General features: G+C 40.5%; 3 protein-coding genes across 8 annotated transcripts in view; 1 reads left to right on the plus strand and 2 right to left on the minus strand.

Moving 5' to 3' along the window:
• Nucleotides 1-1,691: 1,691 nt before the first annotated feature.
• Nucleotides 1,692-10,530, plus strand: copg2 (coatomer protein complex subunit gamma 2). Its single transcript, XM_004083042.3, has 24 exons — nt 1,692-1,858; nt 2,476-2,528; nt 2,615-2,695; nt 2,799-2,870; nt 2,974-3,053; nt 3,134-3,209; nt 3,350-3,442; nt 3,536-3,622; nt 3,997-4,154; nt 4,222-4,355; nt 4,490-4,557; nt 4,906-5,094; nt 5,955-6,050; nt 6,142-6,385; nt 6,464-6,539; nt 7,922-8,025; nt 8,112-8,237; nt 8,315-8,383; nt 8,482-8,663; nt 8,763-8,892; nt 8,967-9,064; nt 9,168-9,306; nt 10,011-10,109; nt 10,201-10,530. Exons 1-24 carry the CDS (start codon nt 1,822-1,824, stop codon nt 10,329-10,331), a joined length of 2,622 nt encoding a protein of 873 aa, XP_004083090.1. The 5' UTR covers nt 1,692-1,821; the 3' UTR covers nt 10,332-10,530.
• Nucleotides 10,531-10,562: 32 nt separating this feature from the next.
• mest lies at nt 10,563-14,505 on the minus strand. The gene is made up of 12 exons (XM_004083043.4): nt 14,313-14,505; nt 13,918-14,107; nt 13,769-13,848; nt 13,600-13,677; nt 13,399-13,535; nt 13,262-13,320; nt 12,404-12,444; nt 12,238-12,308; nt 12,058-12,159; nt 11,908-11,984; nt 11,553-11,616; nt 10,563-10,897 (listed from the first exon to the last, which is right to left on the minus strand). Exons 2-12 carry the CDS (start codon nt 14,069-14,071, stop codon nt 10,780-10,782), a joined length of 981 nt encoding a protein of 326 aa, XP_004083091.1. The 5' UTR covers nt 14,072-14,107; nt 14,313-14,505; the 3' UTR covers nt 10,563-10,779.
• Nucleotides 14,506-15,450: 945 nt separating this feature from the next.
• atp2b1 (ATPase plasma membrane Ca2+ transporting 1) overlaps nt 15,451-20,223 on the minus strand; it is a 41,714-nt gene continuing 36,941 nt past the window's right edge. For 4 of the 6 annotated variants that reach the window (XM_020714114.2, XM_020714112.2, XM_020714113.2 and 1 more), the window contains one exon: nt 15,451-18,374. In XM_020714114.2, the coding sequence (XP_020569773.1) occupies nt 17,982-18,374 (393 nt within the window). In that variant the 3' untranslated portion in view covers nt 15,451-17,981. The remainder of the gene's footprint in view (nt 18,375-20,223) is intronic. The other 2 variants (XM_020714116.2, XM_020714115.2) reach the window with 1 other exon arrangement.

The raw sequence follows: 20,223 nt of genomic DNA on the forward strand, positions 1-20,223 counted from the left end.
CAATAGTTCCATTCAAAGGGTTCCCAGTGTTTTATCATTAACATTTTATAATTATAATGCCTGGAAAACATATTCTCATTTTGCTGTTTTGTCTTTTAAATGTTCAAATGGAATATCCAAATTAAAATATGTTAAAAATGATAATAAAGAAGAGATACCCTAATATACCAATGTTGACAAAAAATGTACAAAAACCTTGTGAGATTTAGTAAAATTGCAATTGCATAGGAATGTATGCGTGTTCATCAGATGTGTCTTATTTTTATATTCAAAATAAAGGATTATTTTTCCTCAAATAAAGCATACATAACTACACACATGTCCCTCCTTCAATGCACTATTTAAAATACTATAATTTATAAAACGTAAAAAAATTTTTTCTTTACATCTAACAATTAAAAGCCAAAATCTGATTGACATATACTTGATAAATTTAGTTATGTTTTATCACGATACGTTATAAAATTATATGGTCATATAATAAAGCTCAAAAATATAAAACATGTTAAAAAGTTTTAATTTCTCCAGCAACACACGTACTGTGTGTACAATTTGTGTCCACAAGAGGGTGCCAAACCGCTTTCCCCACTTTTCTCTTGCCCTTTACCTCTACTTTGTGGCATTTATTGATCAAATCCGATCGGGATAAAAACTATTCATCACTTAAATTGAAGTATACTGATTAACTATATTTTTGGTTACAATATAACTTTTATACAAAGTTTTTTTTTTTTTTTCAATTATTTTCTAAATTAATTTTGCCACTTTTATCAGACATGACCTATTTTTGATTTCCATTTGTTTTCAATTCTGAAAAAAATATGGAGTAAAATAATCTCAGCAAAAACATAATATAAGCACAAATGATCAAACTATTTGGTCCATTTCTAGTAGGGGTGGGATTATATAAGCTTGCTTCTTTCCACTCCTTTTCAAGCAATAAATCAAACTCTACTTATACTTTAGTTAATGATCTGTAATGAGTTTGATAAATATGTGTAAATTCTTCATTGCTTTGACTACAATGCTTGAAGTAAATTAATAAAATCAAAAATCAAAAAGAAATAGCCAACTGTTTGATTCAAGACTCATCACAACGACAACATCTTATGGCAACTTGGATAATAACTGATAATAACTGACCTGACATGGGTAAAATAATAAATATCTCTTTCCCACAAAATAATATCTCTTCCTCGCACAATAATTAAGTTGTGCAAATAAAAAAAATATCTTGTTCCCACAAAATAATATTCCATTCCCTCGCATTAATTAATTTGTGCGAATTAAATAATTCACATAGGAGTCATTCATAAATACGGATATGAGCAATATTTGGATTTAAAGCAGATACTTTCACATTTCCGTCTGTGTGTATCTCATTACATTGCATGGAAGCCACAGAGGATGTTTAGAGATCAAATTTCTTTATTTTAAAAAGCACAAAAGCATCGGTAATCAGGTGTCCATGTCTGGATTCATTCACATACTCACTCCATCCTGCCACATCCAAATGCCACTTTCTGCCACTACCTCCGTGTCTCTAGTATTTTTTATATTAATTATCCTTTGATGTTAAGAATCGATTTACAATATTTTTTTATTTTTCCGCCTTAGCCTTTTCAAAAAAGAAAAAAAAAATTGTTTTGTTTTTTGTACAAGAGCTCCCTCTTTCGGCCATTTGGTGGTAATGCTTTGACGTCCGTTCCGTCGACGTGGACGCCGAACAGGAAGAGACTTTCTGCTTTTGGCTACGTGGAAGTAGCAGATCTTTCGTCCGAGGCTAAGAGCATCTGCTGCCTTCGTCCTCAGTCCTAAAAAATGATTAAAAAATTTGACAAGAAAGACGAAGAGTCTGGTAAGACTGGGGTTTATTTGGTTCAAAGATTGACAGCCTGACGTAACGAGTGTACTCGGCTGACGGCAATTTTAGGCTAAATGCTAAGCTAGGCTGTTAGCATAGTAGCTAAAATTAACGTTATATTGCAGGTTTGAGTCTAAAGTGTCGTTGATTGCGAACAAACGCCTTAAAATATTTTACTTTTGTCAGCAGTTAGCAACACTTAAAGATGATTAAACATTATAAATCTTTGTTAAATCTGGGTGAGAATTATTTGTCTTTGCTAACAATGGTCTTATCAATTAAGCTTATGTTGTGAATTTACTTCTTCTTGTTGCTGTGTCAGTAAATTATTACCCTTCGTGTGTTTTAACGTTATAGAATACAATTTTATTACAGACTCGAGGTCCAAATTGCAAAACTAAAGAAAAATTAGTAAATATATTAATGACGAGACATGCAGAACAATTAAAATACAATTAAAAAAAAGACTTAAAAATAAAACTACAGATGAAAAAAGTTTACTATTTAATACTCAATTAAAATTACTTTAGTCAACTATTTTATAATAGATAATCCCCTTTGAAGCAATTAGGTTTGGTAAAATTACTGAATCGTGTGTTTTATGTAAATAGGAAGTGGGTCAAACCCTTTCCAGCATCTGGAGAAGAGCGCTGTTTTGCAGGAGGTAAAGTCTATTTACTTATTTGGGCAAAAAAAGCTAAACAAAGATGTTTAACTTGTCCACTGGTTAAAGCAAAGTGTTGTTTACAGGCTCGCATCTTTAACGAGACCCCCATCAATCCGCGAAGATGCCTCCACATCCTCACCAAGATCATCTACCTGCTCAACCAGGTAAGATTTTGGGACAATTTTATTTGACCTACATATTTTCTGATTAGTCATTTACAATAATCACTAAATTTAACCCTTTTTTTAAATGATTTTGCTCATGTAGGGAGAGCATTTTGGAACCACAGAAGCTACAGAGGCTTTCTTTGCAATGACAAGGCTGTTTCAGTCAAATGATGTAAGATTTTTTTTTAAATAACTGGTTTGCCACTTTCATTCAATATACGCTATATTTGTTGAAAAACTTTAATCTAGAGACATTTTACCATCACTTTTATTAGCAAACATTGAGGAGGATGTGCTACCTCACCATCAAAGAGATGGCTAACATCTCTGAGGATGTGATCATCGTCACCAGCAGGTACGATGTTGAAGAAAAGCATTTCCGTTTTATTACTCAGCATGATTTTTATATCTATTAATTGTTTCTGTGTTCTGTAGCTTGACCAAGGACATGACTGGAAAGGAAGATGTGTACAGAGGACCTGCCATCAGAGCCCTCTGCAGGATTACCGATGTAAGTTTCTCTCCATCAATTTTTACTTCTTTTTTCATAGTTTTTTCACCATACAAGGGAAACAATTCGCTCCCCCTTGTGTAGTGCTGTCAAATTAAATAGAAGAAAATGTTGCTATTTTTTTTGTCTTCTTCCCACAGACCACCATGCTGCAGGCCATTGAGAGGTACATGAAACAAGCTATTGTTGACAAGGTGCCCAGTGTATCGAGTTCAGCTTTAGTGTCTTCACTGGTATGAAATGGCACAGTTTCACAAAAGAAATAGAGGTTTAATGCTTTCAGTTTTGTGTTGACCTTGTTTTGCTTTGTTGCTTAAACCCTGCAGCACATGGTCAAGATGAGCTATGATGTGGTGAAACGCTGGGTCAATGAAGCTCAAGAGGCAGCCTCCAGTGACAACATTATGGTCCAGGTGATTACTTAGAAAATGCTAATTCAATCAGTCAAATCCTTCCATCCATTTTCCTTTAAAGTTTTCATTTTTCAGGCAAGAATCAGCTTTTTTGTTGTTTATAATGTAAGAATTTCTCATTTTAGTGTGGAAAGTTCCAGATTAGCTTACCAGTAGTTTAAATTTCTAGTTATTTGAAAATTGTTTTCATCGTCAAACAAAATTGATTTGGGTATAACATTTTGACCAAAAATGTAATCATTAACCAAATTGTGTTGAATCGTAAAATGTAGTTTTGAACGTTGTATTTCAGACGTTTTACCGTGCCCTCGCTGCTTGTGAAGAGAATAATCAGGATGTGAATTAAAAAGTCATGCGATTTCTCCATCCTATAGTACCATGCCCTCGGCTTGTTGTACCACCTGAGGAAGAATGACCGTCTTGCTGTGACCAAGATGCTCAACAAGTTTACCAAGTCTGGCCTGAAGTCTCCGTTTGCTTACTGCATGCTGATCCGCATTGCAAGCAAACTGCTGGATGAAACAGAAGGAGGGTGAGTTCAACTGGAAAGAATTGATTGTTTTTTTTGTTCCCATTGTAAATTTTATTTGTGCGTCCAGTCACGACAGCCCCTTGTTCGACTTCATCGAGGGCTGTCTGAGGAACAAGAATGAGATGGTGGTGTATGAAGCTGCCTCCGCCATCGTCCATATGCCCAACTGCACCGCCAGAGAGCTGGCCCCAGCCGTGTCAGGTTACTATCTCACCCTCATCTCATTTCTAAAAGCTAGTTTTCGTCCACGGCTCACTCCAGTTCGCAACTTTAATATGTTTCCTTTTTTATCAGAAGTTTGCAGATCTGATCATAACTTGTTTGTGTTTCTGCAGTGCTGCAGCTCTTCTGCAGCTCTCCTAAAGCCGCCTTGAGGTACGCTGCTGTCAGGACTCTCAACAAGGTACTTCATCTGTTTCTAAGATGTCTCTCTTTTATTATGTGTAAACATAAGTGCGTCTCTTTGGGTAAAGGCTTGGGAGCACTTCTGTTTGTGTAATATGAAAATAGGCTTGATGAAAGCATCAAATCTGAAGTTTTTTTTCTTCTTTGATTTTAAATTAGCCTCAGATTTAATAATTATTTGTAAACTCATCATCTGCTTACAATTTAAAATCTTCCAAAACACGTTTTGTTAGTTTTCAATAGAACCCCACTGTAAAGGGCGTTGCTGTATTAACATGCTAATGCCAGTGATCTGTAGTTGTTTAGGTAAAATCTTTGAGGTAATTGTAGTTTTTGTTTCTGCCAGGTTGCCATGAAGCATCCATCAGCTGTGACTGCATGCAACTTGGACCTGGAGAACCTGATCACGGATTCTAACCGCAGCATTGCCACTCTGGCCATCACCACCTTGCTGAAGACGGGCAGTGAGAGCAGCGTGGACCGGCTCATGAAGCAGATCTCCTCCTTTGTGTCGGAGATCTCTGACGAGTTCAAGGTGAGACGAGGATTGTTGTTGAATACACCAGCTAATGTGGCAGCAAGAAACAACTTGATTCATAATGAAGTACAATCATTTAGTTTATATAAAAATAAAAAATAAATATTAGATATTGCAACTGTCGTGGGTGAAAATCCAAGACCTCAGTTAGCAAGAAGCAACTCTACTCAACCGTTTCTTCAGAATGTAGCCTGATATCCCTCCTTTCCCCACACCTATAGTTAAACCACCAACCTCACTAAAGACACCAACACAGCTTGATAAGCAAACAATAAAATAGTTGGCAAAGCTACACAAGAAGCCATCCTGTTTTAACATATCATTTTACAAAACTACTACTATAAGTAATAGTGCAAGGAGTGGAATGAAGAAAAACACAAACATTATTTAAGAAACACTCCAATAAAAAAATTTGTTTTTAACATGTTCTTGTGGCATTTTTCTGATTATTGAAGACACTACAAAGACAATTAAGCTCAATATTGTATTTCCGAGTAATTCTTTATTAAAATAGTTGTGAATCGGGAGCAGATGATCAATTTAAGGAAGAGCGTGTTTGTGATGTAGAACATAAGATGGGTGGGCCACAAGCTCCCTGCTCCCCGTAAACAGAGAGCTGTTAGTAACGAGCAAGGGAAAGGGGGGGTTGCTCCGTGCCAAGAGTCCCAAATTTAGAGAGAGATGAGTTGAACTCCTGCTCTGTAGAAACTACGTCCTAGAAAACGACAGAGGCTTTTTAATTTGGATTAAAAATGGTATATAATCACAAGGAAAAGACCACTGAGAATTCTTTTAAAATAGATCAAAGATGATTGGTCCATCGGAGATGATTTAAGTGTGAACTGCTTGTTTTGCAGGTAGTTGTGGTTCAGGCCATCAGCGCTCTGTGTCAGAAGTATCCCAGGAAGCACAGCGTCATGATGAACTTCCTGTCCAACATGCTCAGAGATGACGTAAGTTGATGGTGTCTTCTGAGTTAAACTTGGTAGTTTCACAGATTTCCAACTTAAAGCTGCGACTGAGCATCTGTGTCCTCTGCTGCAGGGTGGCTTTGAGTACAAGCGAGCCATTGTGGACTGCATCATCAGCATCATCGAGGAAAACCCAGAGAGCAAAGAGACCGGCTTGGCCCATCTGTGTGAGTTCATAGAGGACTGTGAGCACACAGTCCTCGCCACAAAGATCCTCCACCTGCTGGGCAAAGAGGGGCCGCGCACCCCGCAGCCCTCCAAGTACATCCGCTTCATTTTCAACCGAGTGGTGCTGGAGAGCGAGGCTGTTCGTGCAGGTGAGACAGAGGAAAGCAGATGGGAAAAGCCACAAAAGAGGATTCGAACTTTAAACCTTTCTCTCCTTCACCCTTCAGCTGCTGTCAGCGCTTTGGCTAAGTTTGGAGCTCAGAATGATGACCTGCTGCCGAGCGTCCTGGTTCTCATGCAGAGGTGAGTGCTGGCCAATAGAAAAGTGTCTGTCCTTCCCTTTAATCATTTTATCCTGGTTTTATCAAATATTACAGCATCGTTAGACAATTGCTTAAGTGTTGTCTTGTCAGTATGCATACAAGTGAAAATAAGAGATTCTTCACAAAGAAACTCTGTCCTTTTGAGTCTTAGTCGTGTGGGTTTTGTGACATGCTCTACATTACAACGATGGACGGGCAGCAGCTTAAAGATGAGTCGAAACAGACAGTTACACCTACGCAAGCAGCCCAAAAATAGGGGCTAAGAGGCGGCTCTTGAGCTGCATGTGGCTCTCTGCCTTTTGTCATAGTTTCTATATACAGTACTTTCACATCCATAAGGCAAACGTAAAAGTCTTACATTTTCTCCAAAATGTACGGAGCCGCCCTAATGTGTTGTTGTGTGACTTCGATAAAGAGGACCTAGGAGAGAACAGCATGAGATCGGTACGGAGAGAGGTGATGACGTGAAAGGAGACGCCCCCCCCACACACACACACACACACACACATCAAGTGACAAAAAAGCCCCCTTAACACTGCGCGTAAACCCTGGTGAGGGCGCAAAGGAGAATTGACCGCATAGGATCACCGCTCAGTTAGGGTTGCAGGCCTGCAGTTCTAAAATACGGGGTCGCTCGGTTAGAATTGCGTCTGCGCGGTTGTAAGGTGGTTCGCTCACTCAGTTCCTGAACACACCCGCTCAGTTGTCTTTACGCCCTTTCACTTTATGGCAGAGATGAAACGCCATAGGCTTTTACCAGAACGACGGAGTACGTCTGTGAATAGTCTGCACTTTGGATTCAAGAGGTTTGACACGGAGCAGAAGACGGCAAAATGCAAAAATACTACTGCCAACACAACAAACCCCTTTAATCCCTTAAGGAGGCTCCACAAAAATGAAAGCACAGGATTACAAAAAAGATAAAAGTTGTTGAACAGCGGGGACACATTGAGACTTCTACTCTGAAACTTGAATTTGTTTTGCTGCACTAACATGGATGCTTCTCATTTGTGACTGTTCAGTCAAAAGCCCCTTCAAAATAAAGTTGGAAATGTTTGAGAAAAACGGAACATTTATATTATTGTGAATCGAAATAATTCATATGTTGATATAGGACTTTTTTTTTTTTCTTATCGGCCAGCGCTAGTCTGAGTGCTGCTGACCTCTAAAACAAAACGCTTTATATTTAAACTAAAACGCTTTTGGAACGATTTCAAAGCCACTTTTGCTTTGATATTGTGTACTTATGGTTAATTTTAGGCAGGAAGTAATGTCATGACACTTTACCATGAATATGTGACTTTTATTTTCCTAAGCCCCGTTTTGGATGAAGCTGTTCATTTAGCTGCTCTGCTCTGGCAGGTGTATGATGGACAGTGACGATGAGGTGCGAGACAGAGCTACGTTCTACATGAATGTGCTGCAGCAGAAGCAGAAGGCCCTGAATGCAGCTTACATCTTTAATGGTACGGACACGTCGGGGTTTTCAGAATAAAATCGCTTTCATATTCGCCGAGGGTTAAAAAAGTGTCGACATGTTTGTGCTGTCCAGGACTGTCCGTGTCCATTCCTGGGTTGGAGAAGTCCCTCCATCAGTACACCCTGGAGCCTACAGAGAAACCGTTCGATATGAAGTCTGTGCCTCTAGCCACGACACCGATCACTGAACAGAAAACTGGTAAATCTCTTGCCCTTCCAGCTCTGGTGCAAAAAGTTATGAATCAAATGAAAAAAACAAACATTTTTGTCTTGCAGAAATTGCACCTGTTGCAACCAGCAAGCTGCCAGAAAAGCTGGCCCCATCACGCCAGGATATTTACCAGGGTAAGTCTAAAAACATCTTTAGAACTTATCCAAAAGTTTACAACATCATTGAATTCTGGGGGATTACATTTGTCTCTCTGCCCCGTATCGCCTCGCAGAACAACTTGCAGCAATCCCAGAGTTCCAGAGTCTGGGGCCACTCTTCAAGTCTTCTGACCCGGTGCAGCTAACGGAGGCTGAGACAGAATACGTGGTGCGCTGCATCAAACACACCTTCGCCAGACACATGGTGTTCCAGTTCGACTGCACAAACACTCTGAACGACCAGCTGCTGCAGAAGGTCAGACGCCAAATCCGCATTCTATTTGGATACACCTTTATGGGTTGGAACCCCAGGAGTCGGTGATTAGAAACTTTTTATTTTATTTTGTTATTGTAGGTGGTCGTACAGATGGAGCCCTCAGAAGCTTATGAGGTCGAACACTACCTTCCCGCTCTCAGTTTGCCGTACAGCCAGCCGGGGTCCTGCTACACTTTGATCCGCTTACCTGATGACGACCCCACTGCTGGTAGGAACTCTGGGGTTTCAACTGCTGCACATACATTGAGATGGGAAAGTATGTAACCGTTTCATATCCTGCAGTGTCGTGTACGTTCAGCTGCACCATGAAGTACCTCGTCAGAGACTGTGACCCCAACACAGGAGAGCCCGACGATGACGGTTATGATGATGAATATGTGGTACGGAATAACACACACACACACAAAAATAAAAAAATCACAGCTGAGGTAAAAATGCTTAAAATATTTTTTGTTTGCTGTTCTTTTTTTTTTTTTGCTTTAGTTAGAGGATCTGGAGGTAACGGTTGCAGATCACATCCAGAAGGTTCTCAAACCAAACTTTGGAGCAGCATGGGAAGAAGTAGGAGATGAATTTGAGAAGGAGGAGACGTTTGCCTTGGCTTCTGTGCGAACTCTTGATGGTGTGTCCTTTTTTTTAATGAAAATAAGCTTCCGTATTTTTCGGACTATAAGTCGCTCCAGCCAAAAAAAATACACAAGTTGCACTTTAGGCTGAAAAATGCAACACCGGATGTGATTTACGTGCCAAATTCGTCACTCTTGTCTTGTCCAAAATGTGTTCATAAACTTTAGATGCGTGTGGGAGGAGCTACAGTTGAATTTTTAGCTTCATCGCTACCTGGACGCTTTGACTGTATATCTCATTTACAATGCATAGAAGAGACAGATGATGTTGACAAATGAGTTCATGAGTCTTTTTGCGAGAGGTTCACCATTTACTACAGGAGCTGCATCTGAATGACAGCCGCTTTCAACGCTGGTTCCGTCTCTGTGACCCAGTTTGATGTCTTGCTGTTTCACATTAAACAATATCTTAAAAGGTCCGGCAGAACGATCGGATTCTCAACTCTACCCACTGCGCTTCTTCTTTGTTCCTGTCAGAAGCAAAAGCTACCCCTGCAGTGCCCTCTAGTGGTTTTTAGAAGGAAAATAAACACATGAGCCTCTTTATTTTTTTTAAAAAGTCACCTGAGTATAAGTTGGCCAAATGATGCAATAAAAAATGCGGTTTCTACTCCGAAAAAAGCGATACTTATCTAAACACAAAGTGCAGTTTTATTTCCTCCATTTGTGTTGATCAAACTTTGCTGTTTCTGTTAAACAGAGGCTGTAAACAACATCATCAGTTTTCTGGGAATGCAGCCATGCGAGCGCTCAGACAAAGTTCCAGAAAACAAGAACTCTCATGTCCTGTTTCTTGCTGGTGAGTCGTTGGATTTCTCATCTGGTTATTTTTCTATAAGTATAATTTACATTCTGATTATTGTAATTTGATGGGTCCGCCTTTTCCTCAGGTGTGTTCCGTGGAGGCCATGATGTGCTCGTCCGGGCGCGTCTGGCGTTGGCCGATGGCGTCACCATGCAGGTGACGGTTCGCAGCAGCGAGGAGACGGTTGTAGACGTGATCCTCGCTTCTGTGGGCTGAACTAACGTTTCCCGTCTGTGCTCATCCCGTCTGCATCGACACTTCCAGTGACAGTGATTATGCTAAACCATCTGTACAACTTCAAATGTTTTATAATTTCTTGTACACATTTACCGCTTCTTTAATTCTTCGAAACTTTTGTTTCTTTAAAATTTACCTGCACATGTCTAAGCTGCAATACACTTAAAACAAAAACTGGTTTGTGTTTTTAATCACTTCGAGACATTTCTATTTTCTTTACAAAACTAATTTTATTTAAAGAAAGGATGGCATTTCATTGAGTCACTGACATCAAAAGAAATGTATAAAATGATCAAGTCATTCAGGAAGTGGCTGATTTTAGAACTAAACCACGGAGGAGATCGTCTTGTCTTATTGGTCACAAGTCACTCCTTCAGGAAATTCATGGGTCATTTCTGTGATTTTCTGCATCAGTTTTAGCATTCTTTCAGAAAGAGTGAATAAAATTAAAATATGCATTTAAGAATCTGGTGGGGTCTTCCAGCTGAAGGTAGTGGCTGATGTGTTCATCCAAAACCGTCACAGTTGACCTCTGAACTTCACGCCTGCAGGAAGAAACCGGTTTTCAAATTCAGTCATAATGCTAACTAGGGCTGCACGATATGAGGAAAACTCGCGATATGCGATATTGGTGATTAATATCGCGATAACGATATAATTTGCGGTATGTAAAAATATAACCAAAAACAGAATTTACATTTCACTTCAACAGTTTAAAAATTATACTCCAAATGACCCTTGTCGACGTAGGAGGCAAACATCAAACATAAAAGGGCTCCATCTGATTGATCAACAAGGTAAACGGGTCCTTCCGATTGGTTAAATGCATAAAGGGATTAATTTCATTTGTTCACTATTTCAGGCTGCCATGAGTTTTTTTTGCACATTTGAGGTAACCATTTATTGCGATTTTCGCCGTCTTTTGCGGTATGCATATTGCACAGCTTGATGTTGCGATAACGATAAATTTGCGGTATATTGTGCAGGCCTAATGCTAACAGATCAGTTGGAGACAAAACTGGAAAGATTACAGATCTGCTGGCGTTTTTTCCCTAAATTTAGTCATGCAGGAAAGCAAAAATGAACACATTTTGATTTCTTTAAATGTTAAAAAAAATCTCATTTCTGTTAGCAGCCCTAAAGACTTAATAGAAAATGAGTTAGAGGGTGTAAAATCCTCTTTCTGAGCAAGTCGCTTACTGGTACAGCCGAATGAACTGGGGATGAGGGTTGACTGGGTCCAGAGGTCCGTAGATCATGTGCACTAAAAAAAAAAAAAAGATTTATCCTTTGGCAAGCATGATTGTTATTTTTATTTGAAAAATAAGCCTAGACTAATTCATAAACTGTGGATTAAGTCATCTCCCAGCATGAGATCTGCTCCCCCAACCTGGGGGCCGGATCACAGATGGACAAGGCGGCTGCTCCACACAGGGTAAGCAGCTTAGCATCAGCTGCTCTCTCTGGCTGAAGCTGCGGAGCTAATACACCTTCAGGAAGCGCTTGATTGGGATTTTAGGACATGCTAAAGTGTTAAATGTAGCTGTGAACTCACATGGGATGAATGTAGAAGTAAGCGCGCCCACCCATCGGTCTCTGTGCTTCAGCCTCTGGTTGATATACTGGAGAATGCTGAGGAGACGAGTGAGCAGAGTGACCCTAAAGGAAGTCTGGGACTTTATTTAGGCATCAAAACTACACACACCTGTCCAGTACCAAGTTGCCGTCATTGTAGCGCAAACCCGTCCACATGTCCCAGAACTCAGCATCTGTGGGCTGTGTGTACGGCCCAAACACTTCTCCTATCCTAGCACACAGAACAGCATTCATAAATCTCAAAGTGAATCATTTTTGGAGGGAAAACAAACAAAAAGGTTCTTCTCACCCCCTTTGGAAGATCATGAAGTTGGTGAGACGCATCAGAACTGGAGCCAGGAAGCTGGAGTCTTTGAGAATCTTTGGAGGACAGAACAAACATGTTAGAGTCAAAAAGCTCCATCATTTCCCATCCGAGGTCGAGAGGCAGGACGGAGAAGATGAAGGTGGCTCACCCTCTGGAGCAAACGGGGGTGATGTGTTTCTGGAAAAAGTCCTGAGAAGACAAAATATATAAAAAAACTGGTTCCAGATGAAAATTGTGTTTTTAACATGTTCTTTCTGATAGAGGAAAATGAAGCTTAGAATTGCGTTTCAAATCCTTATCCAGCAGACAAAAAAAATGAAGTTGAGGTGACGGGAAGGGGGAGTGGAGTTGTTCTGTGCCGACTGTCCCTTCCACAAAGCAGAGGTGAATTTCTGATTAACTACTTCCATGTCAAAATAGATCAGAAGATGATCGGAGTGGGACTTAAATTAATGAATCCCAAAGGAGTGAAACACCTGCAGTCTGACCTCAATGCTCAGTTAACTGTTCATTTGGGTTTCTTTTCATGACCATCTGCCCTTAATGTAAAGACAATCTGAAAAACGTGATTATAATTAGATCTCATATTTCAGCAGATTGGCCATCTTTTAAAGTCCCTCTCCAACCTTCTTTTGATCTATTTTCAAAGCGTTCCCATTGGTCTTTTAATTCATTGGAATGGAGCAGAGCAGAGGGGCCTGTGGCCCAACTGTGGTACCCAACTCACAGCTACAGGGAGTTTTTTGTATGCGTTATGGAGTCATACATAAACAATTAAAAAAAGCATTTCCGTAACACTCTGAAATGCTTTTTTAAGCTTAATTTTCTTAATACATGTTCTCCATCATGTGAAAAATGCTACAATTGACACTGATTTCCAGCAGAGTGACCTTCAAAAGGTTTTAGATAAGTTTGCCTCAAATCTTTCCATTGAATAACAGGTTCGACATTCGGTTGTTTCCAATAACACAACAGAAGGAAAGTCAACTTTTAAACTGAACAGTACCTCCGTTAGAAAGACAAAGACTGTTTAAGGTCAGGTGGCCGGTGCGATTGTGGTCACTCCTGCAGAGACCAACACCAACTGAGAGACTGGCGTTTGCTTGACGATGAAGTGCTGATCTGATGTAATTAGACGGTTACCTGTACAGCAGCTCCAGAGCGACAGTATCCCCGTAGTCATGGGAAACCAGATTCACACGCTGATTGCCGAGGCCCAAATGGGCCACCAGGGCCTCCACTAAACTGGCCTGCTCAAAGATGGAGTACCTGTGGGGTCTCTGTGACATCACAAGAATGCATGAGTGATGGAGCTCCAACCAGAGAAGCAGATAGGCTGCTCACCGGCTTGTCGCTGAAGCCAAAACCTAGGAAATCCAGGGCAATGACTCTGTGGAAGCGCTGAGCGAGGGGATCCCAAATCTGACGGAACAGAAGCAGATCAGCTTCAGAGCTCAGAATAAAGGGAGTCATTATTTCTAGGCACATGCTGCTGCGCATGCGCGGTGAGCACCTTGTTCCAATCATAGCTGGACGTGGGAAATCCATGGAGAAGAATCACAACATCTGAGCTTCCCAGAGCACCATAGGATTCTAGGAGGGACACGGTGAAGCAGACACGTCTGGGATGACAGACAAGCGTGTTTACCAGCGCCGGGTTACCTCTGTAGAAGATTCTGCTGCCTCGGAAGTGGAAGACCTGCCCGGCGTTGTGCCACTTCTGCAAGGCAGGTGAGAGCTGAGGGGGCGGGATGTGCAGGTAGACGGCCACCAGCGGGACGCAGATCAAACCCACATGGATCCACCATTCTCTCATCGTGACCTCAGCGGTGGGGGGGTCTCATTCCCGCCTCTGACAGGTGGAAACACAGGTAAACGGAGAACTAACAGAGCTAAATCTTTAGTTTAATCAGTGCCACATGACTCCTAGTCTGAAGGTTTTCTGAAGCCTCGATACCGGTAAAGAACCACAACAAAAAACACAGAGCTGAAAAGTTAGCAGGAAACCACCACAACCAGTTTCCGGCCCCTAGAGACAGAGAAACCGCTGCACTTACTGAAATGACTCGCTGTGTCCTCAGCGGACCTTTACTCACTGCAGCGGCAAAGGAAATTCCTAAGAGGCTGAAAGGAACAAGGCTTTTCCGTCGAAGAGAAGTAAAATTATGAGGTCTAACTCTGTCGTTGTCTTCGAGTACGGTTTTCCAAGCAAATTTCCTTTAGCGTCGGAACGAGTCAATCAGGAAGAAGTGACATATCCTGTTAATAGATGATCTTTGAAGTGGCGAGAGAAGCACGAAGGAGACGTTTACTGCCACCTGCTGGTTTGGATGTGTTATAGCAGTTAGCCATAAGCTCATTGCTGAACAAAACGTTTTCAGTCAAAATTTTTCAAAATTACTGTCATTTAATATTCGACCTTCATGTATGGAAACGTAAAAACAATAAAAAAAATCTAACATTGTATTTTTTTTTCAAATTTCTGTATAAAAGAATTATAAAAAAATAAAATGATCATTTATTAACATTTATTTAAAATATGACTGTTTGGAGGTCGTCACTGCATAAAACGTTGACCGTTTCTGTCAATGATCTGTAAACGGGTATTTTGGTCCAGTCCTCAAACAAAAACAAAATTGTTTGGATGTAAATGATCAAATTCATAGGTATTGTTTTGGGTCATTCTCCTGTTGGAAGAGCCATGACTTACCTTCCCGACGCTCCAGAAGGCATTGATGGTCAATATATTTTATTATGTTCTGCAAAATTCCAGTAGATTCCTGTGTCAGATGGGCATCTTATTTGCTTTCAGTGCCTTTTTGCTCTTTGGTTTTCTCCCAAAAAGTCCATTGTGACCTAAACAATGGCAAGCGTTGTGATCTGACATCAATACCTTGACCTTGGAGTTCACCTTTGATGTCTTTGGAGGTTAAGGCTTTTTGGTAGATGGATAATACTTTATTCATCCACGTTAGGAGAAATATTTTGCCATGTACACATCACACAGAAATCCACGCAATAAAACAGAAGAGTAATGCATAAAATACTTAAAATGCTTAGTTACCATTCATGTTATTCATCTCTTCAACTGTTTCTCCTGCAGCCACATCCAGGGAGTCGCAGTCGTCATAATTATCATAAACTTGTGAATAAAAGTTAAGCCGTAGTGTTAGTGGAAGAAAACATGGCCCTGCATTTAGGCTAAATACATATTTTATTTTTAAAAACCATACACATTACTCGACAAGTTTCAAATGTAAATCCAATCACGATATCCATTTAAAATGCTAGAGATAAACAGACATGGATTAATTTTATTTCCAAATGTTAAAAGATAAAAAAATAATCCATAAAACAGATGGAAAAACATTCATTCCCATTACAGGAAGAAGCTACAGAACAAACTCCTCATATGGAAACCTGTCATTGATTCAATTGTCTCACTCTGTAGGCTGTTTTGTCACCTGTAAAACAAGGAAAACAAACTGAAAAAGTTATGACTGAGCATTTTCACTGCTTCCTCTGAACGTGGCCCTTCGGGTGAGGCTGCAGGGGGGTTTACAGCCAGCAGCCTCAGGTCGTGGCGGGCCAGCACCTTCTTAAATTTCAGTGTCAATATGCAGACTAAAAGAGGCCTGTTGTTTCGCATCATTTGCACCCTGAGATAAATATTCCAGAACAAAACACATTTTAGTGGCCAAAACCCTCCCTCATATCCTAAATAGTTCAAACTGCTTATGTACGTCGTCAAAAAAGTACAAAGTTATAATTTTAAGATTTGTATCAAAATTCTTTTTTTTTCTCCCAGGAGACATTACGAAATAAAGTACCCTGTGCAGATAGATACCAGTGTATGCCTAGTCTTTATTTGTGAAAAATGCAAGTGTCCAATCCTTTAGTGTTTTCCAGTACATCAGATTTCAAAAGTATATCACAAACCAAATGCAGAGACATTTATTGTGAAAGGGCTCTTGTGGACAGGCTTTAAAAAATAAAAGTCCCTCTCTTCTGGGTTTTTGGATGTTCAAAAACGGCAACAAACCAGAACTTTAAAGTGTGTCAAACTTTTTGTTAAAGCCACAAATCAAAGGTGAAAATATAAAAACACTTCAGTTGTATTTTCCCAAAAACAATGTTTTGCTACCTAAATACAAAGTCAGAAATAAGGAGGTTGGGTTGTTTTTTTTTTTTTGTAGATTTCTTTAAATAAATTAGGTTTAATGGTTAGTTAAAACAAACAAAAAAAGACTAGATCCATATTTACCAAGCATCTGAAGGAGAGTTGACTTCTAACCCAACCAAAATGTTGTAAATAAAGCGGTTTGGTCCTGTTTTCACCTGTAGAATCAAGCGCCATTCATCTGCGAGGAGCTTTTGGAAGGTGAATACAGGAATTGCAAGAATCTAAATCACTGTTGTTGCCAAGGCACATTCATGTTTAGTCTTTATGAACATCTTGCGGGGAAATCAATCAGCAGAAGTGGCTCAAAAGCTGGTTTAAACAAGCTGGTTTAAACAAAAAATAAATAAACAAAAAAAAGGATTTGCATCCTTCAAATCAGATCACAGAAGGTCCATACTTGTAAGCTCTGCAAATCTTAAATAACCTTTCACTGATAAAAGCAGAATTCACAAGAACCTCACGTCTGCGTTTTGCTTCCCCACAAGCTTTCAAGCTCAAGATGCTTGTTAAATACAGGCCAGATATTTCCCAAACTCCCTTTTAAATCACCTTTTTAACATGTGGAAATTGTTGGACACGACATAAATAATAGAGAATCCAGAACTCCAGAAGGTTTCTCTGAAGATGAAAATATCAAAGGAAGAAGTAACTATTTATAGCAATGTTGGTGAACAGAGGCCTTTGGTGGCTTTCCTGTCCCGTCTCCTGTGAAAACACCTCGTCCCGTGGACCTCTCTTCTATACTAGCCTTAGTGTTTCTGTTTGGCTAGAAGGTTCTATATTTTATCTACAAATATTTAACAAATAAAACTTGCAGGCAAAAATAGTTAAGTTTCAATAGAAACACCCTTTTTTCCTGAAAATACAGCAGTATCTGAAAGAATCCTCTCATTTTTCTCCGTCTCAGTTTTCTGCATTATACATCAGGAAGCTCTTCTGCCTACCAACAGAAAAAAAAAAAAAAAAAAAAGTATCTACAAACTTTGTAAACAGACCTGCTTTTTTCCAAAAAACATAAATAATTCAAAATATTAACAGCCGGTGGAGCAGATATAAAGTTTTGAATGAGCAAGGGCCAAAGAGATAAATATACAACACCATTTAGATAAAAGAGAAGCTAAAGGTTCTTTCATAAACGTACAGACGATCTTCGAGCCAGGAGGAGCATCTCCCCTTCTCAATTTAAATAGTAGCAATAATAATAGAATAAAAACAGGTCACTTTCAATCCAAGTTTATCATCACCCCCTGTTGCCCAGAAAAACAAGTGTTACCAAGGAGGGGAGGGGTGAAGACAGTCCTCGTGTTGCAGCAGGGTACTGAGAACAAAAAAACAAAAAAGAGGACCAAAGAATCCACACCAAGCCGTACATTCCTCTGAATGTTTAATTTTCTTTCATTCCAGCCTACGCCAAGCTCACAGAAGACTCCGCTCTCAGTCTGAGCCCTTCGTCTCTTCTCCAAGTGTTGGTTTGTCGAGTCTGAGCTGAGCTCCTTGGTGTTGTGGGTAGAAAAGAGGTGCAGACGCCTGGAGCTGGGTTGGATCAAAGAGAGGTCTCTAGGCTGTGTAGCGGACTTCCAGGAGCCGAGGGGGTCCCTGGCTTGGGGCCCTCTGGGAGGAGATGATTGCTGCTCTCAACAGCGTTATTGTTCATGTTTGGGGACGGAGAGACGGGTGTGGTGGGGGCCTCGGTGGTGGCGGGTGAGGGCAATGGTGAGGGCGGCGTGGGTGTGGTGTTCCGGGGACTGGCCGAATTGCGCTTGGTGGGCGCGTCGTCCTCGGCATCCGTGTCGTCGATGAGGGGAATATGGGGCTCAGAATCCTCTATCCGGAACTCCGGGTGAGTCATGAAGTTGTGGATGGATGTTCGGGACTCGGGCTTCTCCAGACCCTCATAGAGGGAGATGGAGCTGCGGAATGCTTTCACCACCCGGATCTGGAAGGAAAGAAGGAATAGGGAGGCGGGAAAAACATTTTTAGTGACGTCGGGCCGTGATGATCGCTTTAATGTTCTAACCTGGATAAATAAATCCACAGATACAAACCAAGGATGCAGGTTTTATTTGGATCAATAACAGTGAGTTTGCCAAACTTCCAAATTAGGAATCTGTCAGGTGGAAACTCAAAGACTCGTGCAGGTCGGCAAACTTCTAATTTGTAGTGAAAGTGACCTGATGCTTAGTTGTTCTCACTGACGTAGACAGTTAGTGACAATAAAAACAGTCGTTTCATTTTGACGAAAGGATAGGAGCAGCTTTTTTCTGGAGGTTTCACTTGAGTTTCAGTTGGGGTTTTCCATTGCGCGGTGCGGCTGACTCGCCTCAAGTACTTTCCCTACTCGTGTCCTCATAAAGGTGGACGTACGGCTTCAATAAAACCGCGGGAAAAAGCCTGAACTGAAGACGCGCAGCCTGGTTTTTCCCCGAGTCCGTGGTGAGGTGGTGTCAACACATGCTCCACCAAACCTTTCCACTGAGTGACCACAAGTCATACCATGCCGCGGAAAAACAACACAACTACCGAAAGCAAACAAACTAAAGAGAAGTTTGAGATGGCAAAGACAGAGTTTACAGTTTTGAAGAGCCAAATTTTTATTTTTTTTTACATTAAAATCTTGAATCTACTGAGCTACAATTCCAACTAGATAATCACAGAAAAATGTAGCTTTAAATGAGTCAACATTTAAGAGAAAAGGAGTTAAAGTAGTGGCTGGTTTAGTAGAGTTTTTGTTTTGTTTTTTTAGGAAGTTCTGGATTATTTTATACACACTTTAGGTCCGTTTTAATATATTTCCTGGTTCAAATGAATCAGAAAAAGGAGAATTTATTTTCCTACATAAACAAATGACAAATCTTAAGAGAATATAGACTACTGCTGCATTCACACTGGGCTCAGAAACGCGTGTTCAAGTGACCACTTCCAATGAAAGATCGACGTCAACGCAAGTTTGGGGTTTCAAAACTCTTGGCGTCACTGCTATGTTTTTAAGACCGTGTCTGTGCTGTAAATGAACGCACGTTGAAAGTTAAACCAATTGCACTTTGACCAATCAGAGACTCAGATTCGTACGGCAAGCGACCTTTTCGATTCGCTGAAGTACCAGGCGTTTGAACATTGGTCACGAGGGACAAATGAATAAATATTGACACCAAATCTTTTGTGTATCACAGTAGAACTGTGAAAGAGAAAGTCTGGAGCAAGATTCACCAGATTTGCACCAAGCCTCTTCCAACTGTGAGTGCATGCACTAGAATCGTAAAGCGACAGACCAGTGTGAACACTATATGCTAGAAGCGCGTTCAGAAAAGGCCCGTTTAGCGCGTACCGGAACGCGCATCGCGTGCCCGGTGTGAACGTAGCTTTGAACTCAACTACAGTAGACCGTTGTTGGACATGCGTAGTGAAGAGGAAGACAGAAAGAGACAAGAAGAAAACTTGAGGACAGAGTGGAAAAAAAGAGTGAACAGCAGAAAAGAAGGCAAAACAAACAGATGGAAAGAAAGACAGAGGAAGGAAGAAAGAAAGTGGTCAGTTAAAGCTTATGTTTGTGGAGTCAAAACAAATAAGCTGCAGCAGCCAAGCATGTCTACAAGCTGGTATACAAGTCCGAAACAGCACAGAGAAAAACTCACAAACGAGACCAGAGACTTTGAACCCATGCAGAGCGTGGTGCTACCTTTCGTTCAATGGTAGTAAACCTTTGAGTATAGCCCATGACACATTTCACAGAATCTAAAGAAGAATATGTGGGCAGTCAGTGGTATTCATCTTTTTTTGGAAGAAAG

Source organism: Oryzias latipes, chromosome 23, assembly GCF_002234675.1.
Source record: "Oryzias latipes chromosome 23, ASM223467v1".
NCBI classification, from domain to species: Eukaryota; Metazoa; Chordata; class Actinopteri; order Beloniformes; family Adrianichthyidae; genus Oryzias; species Oryzias latipes.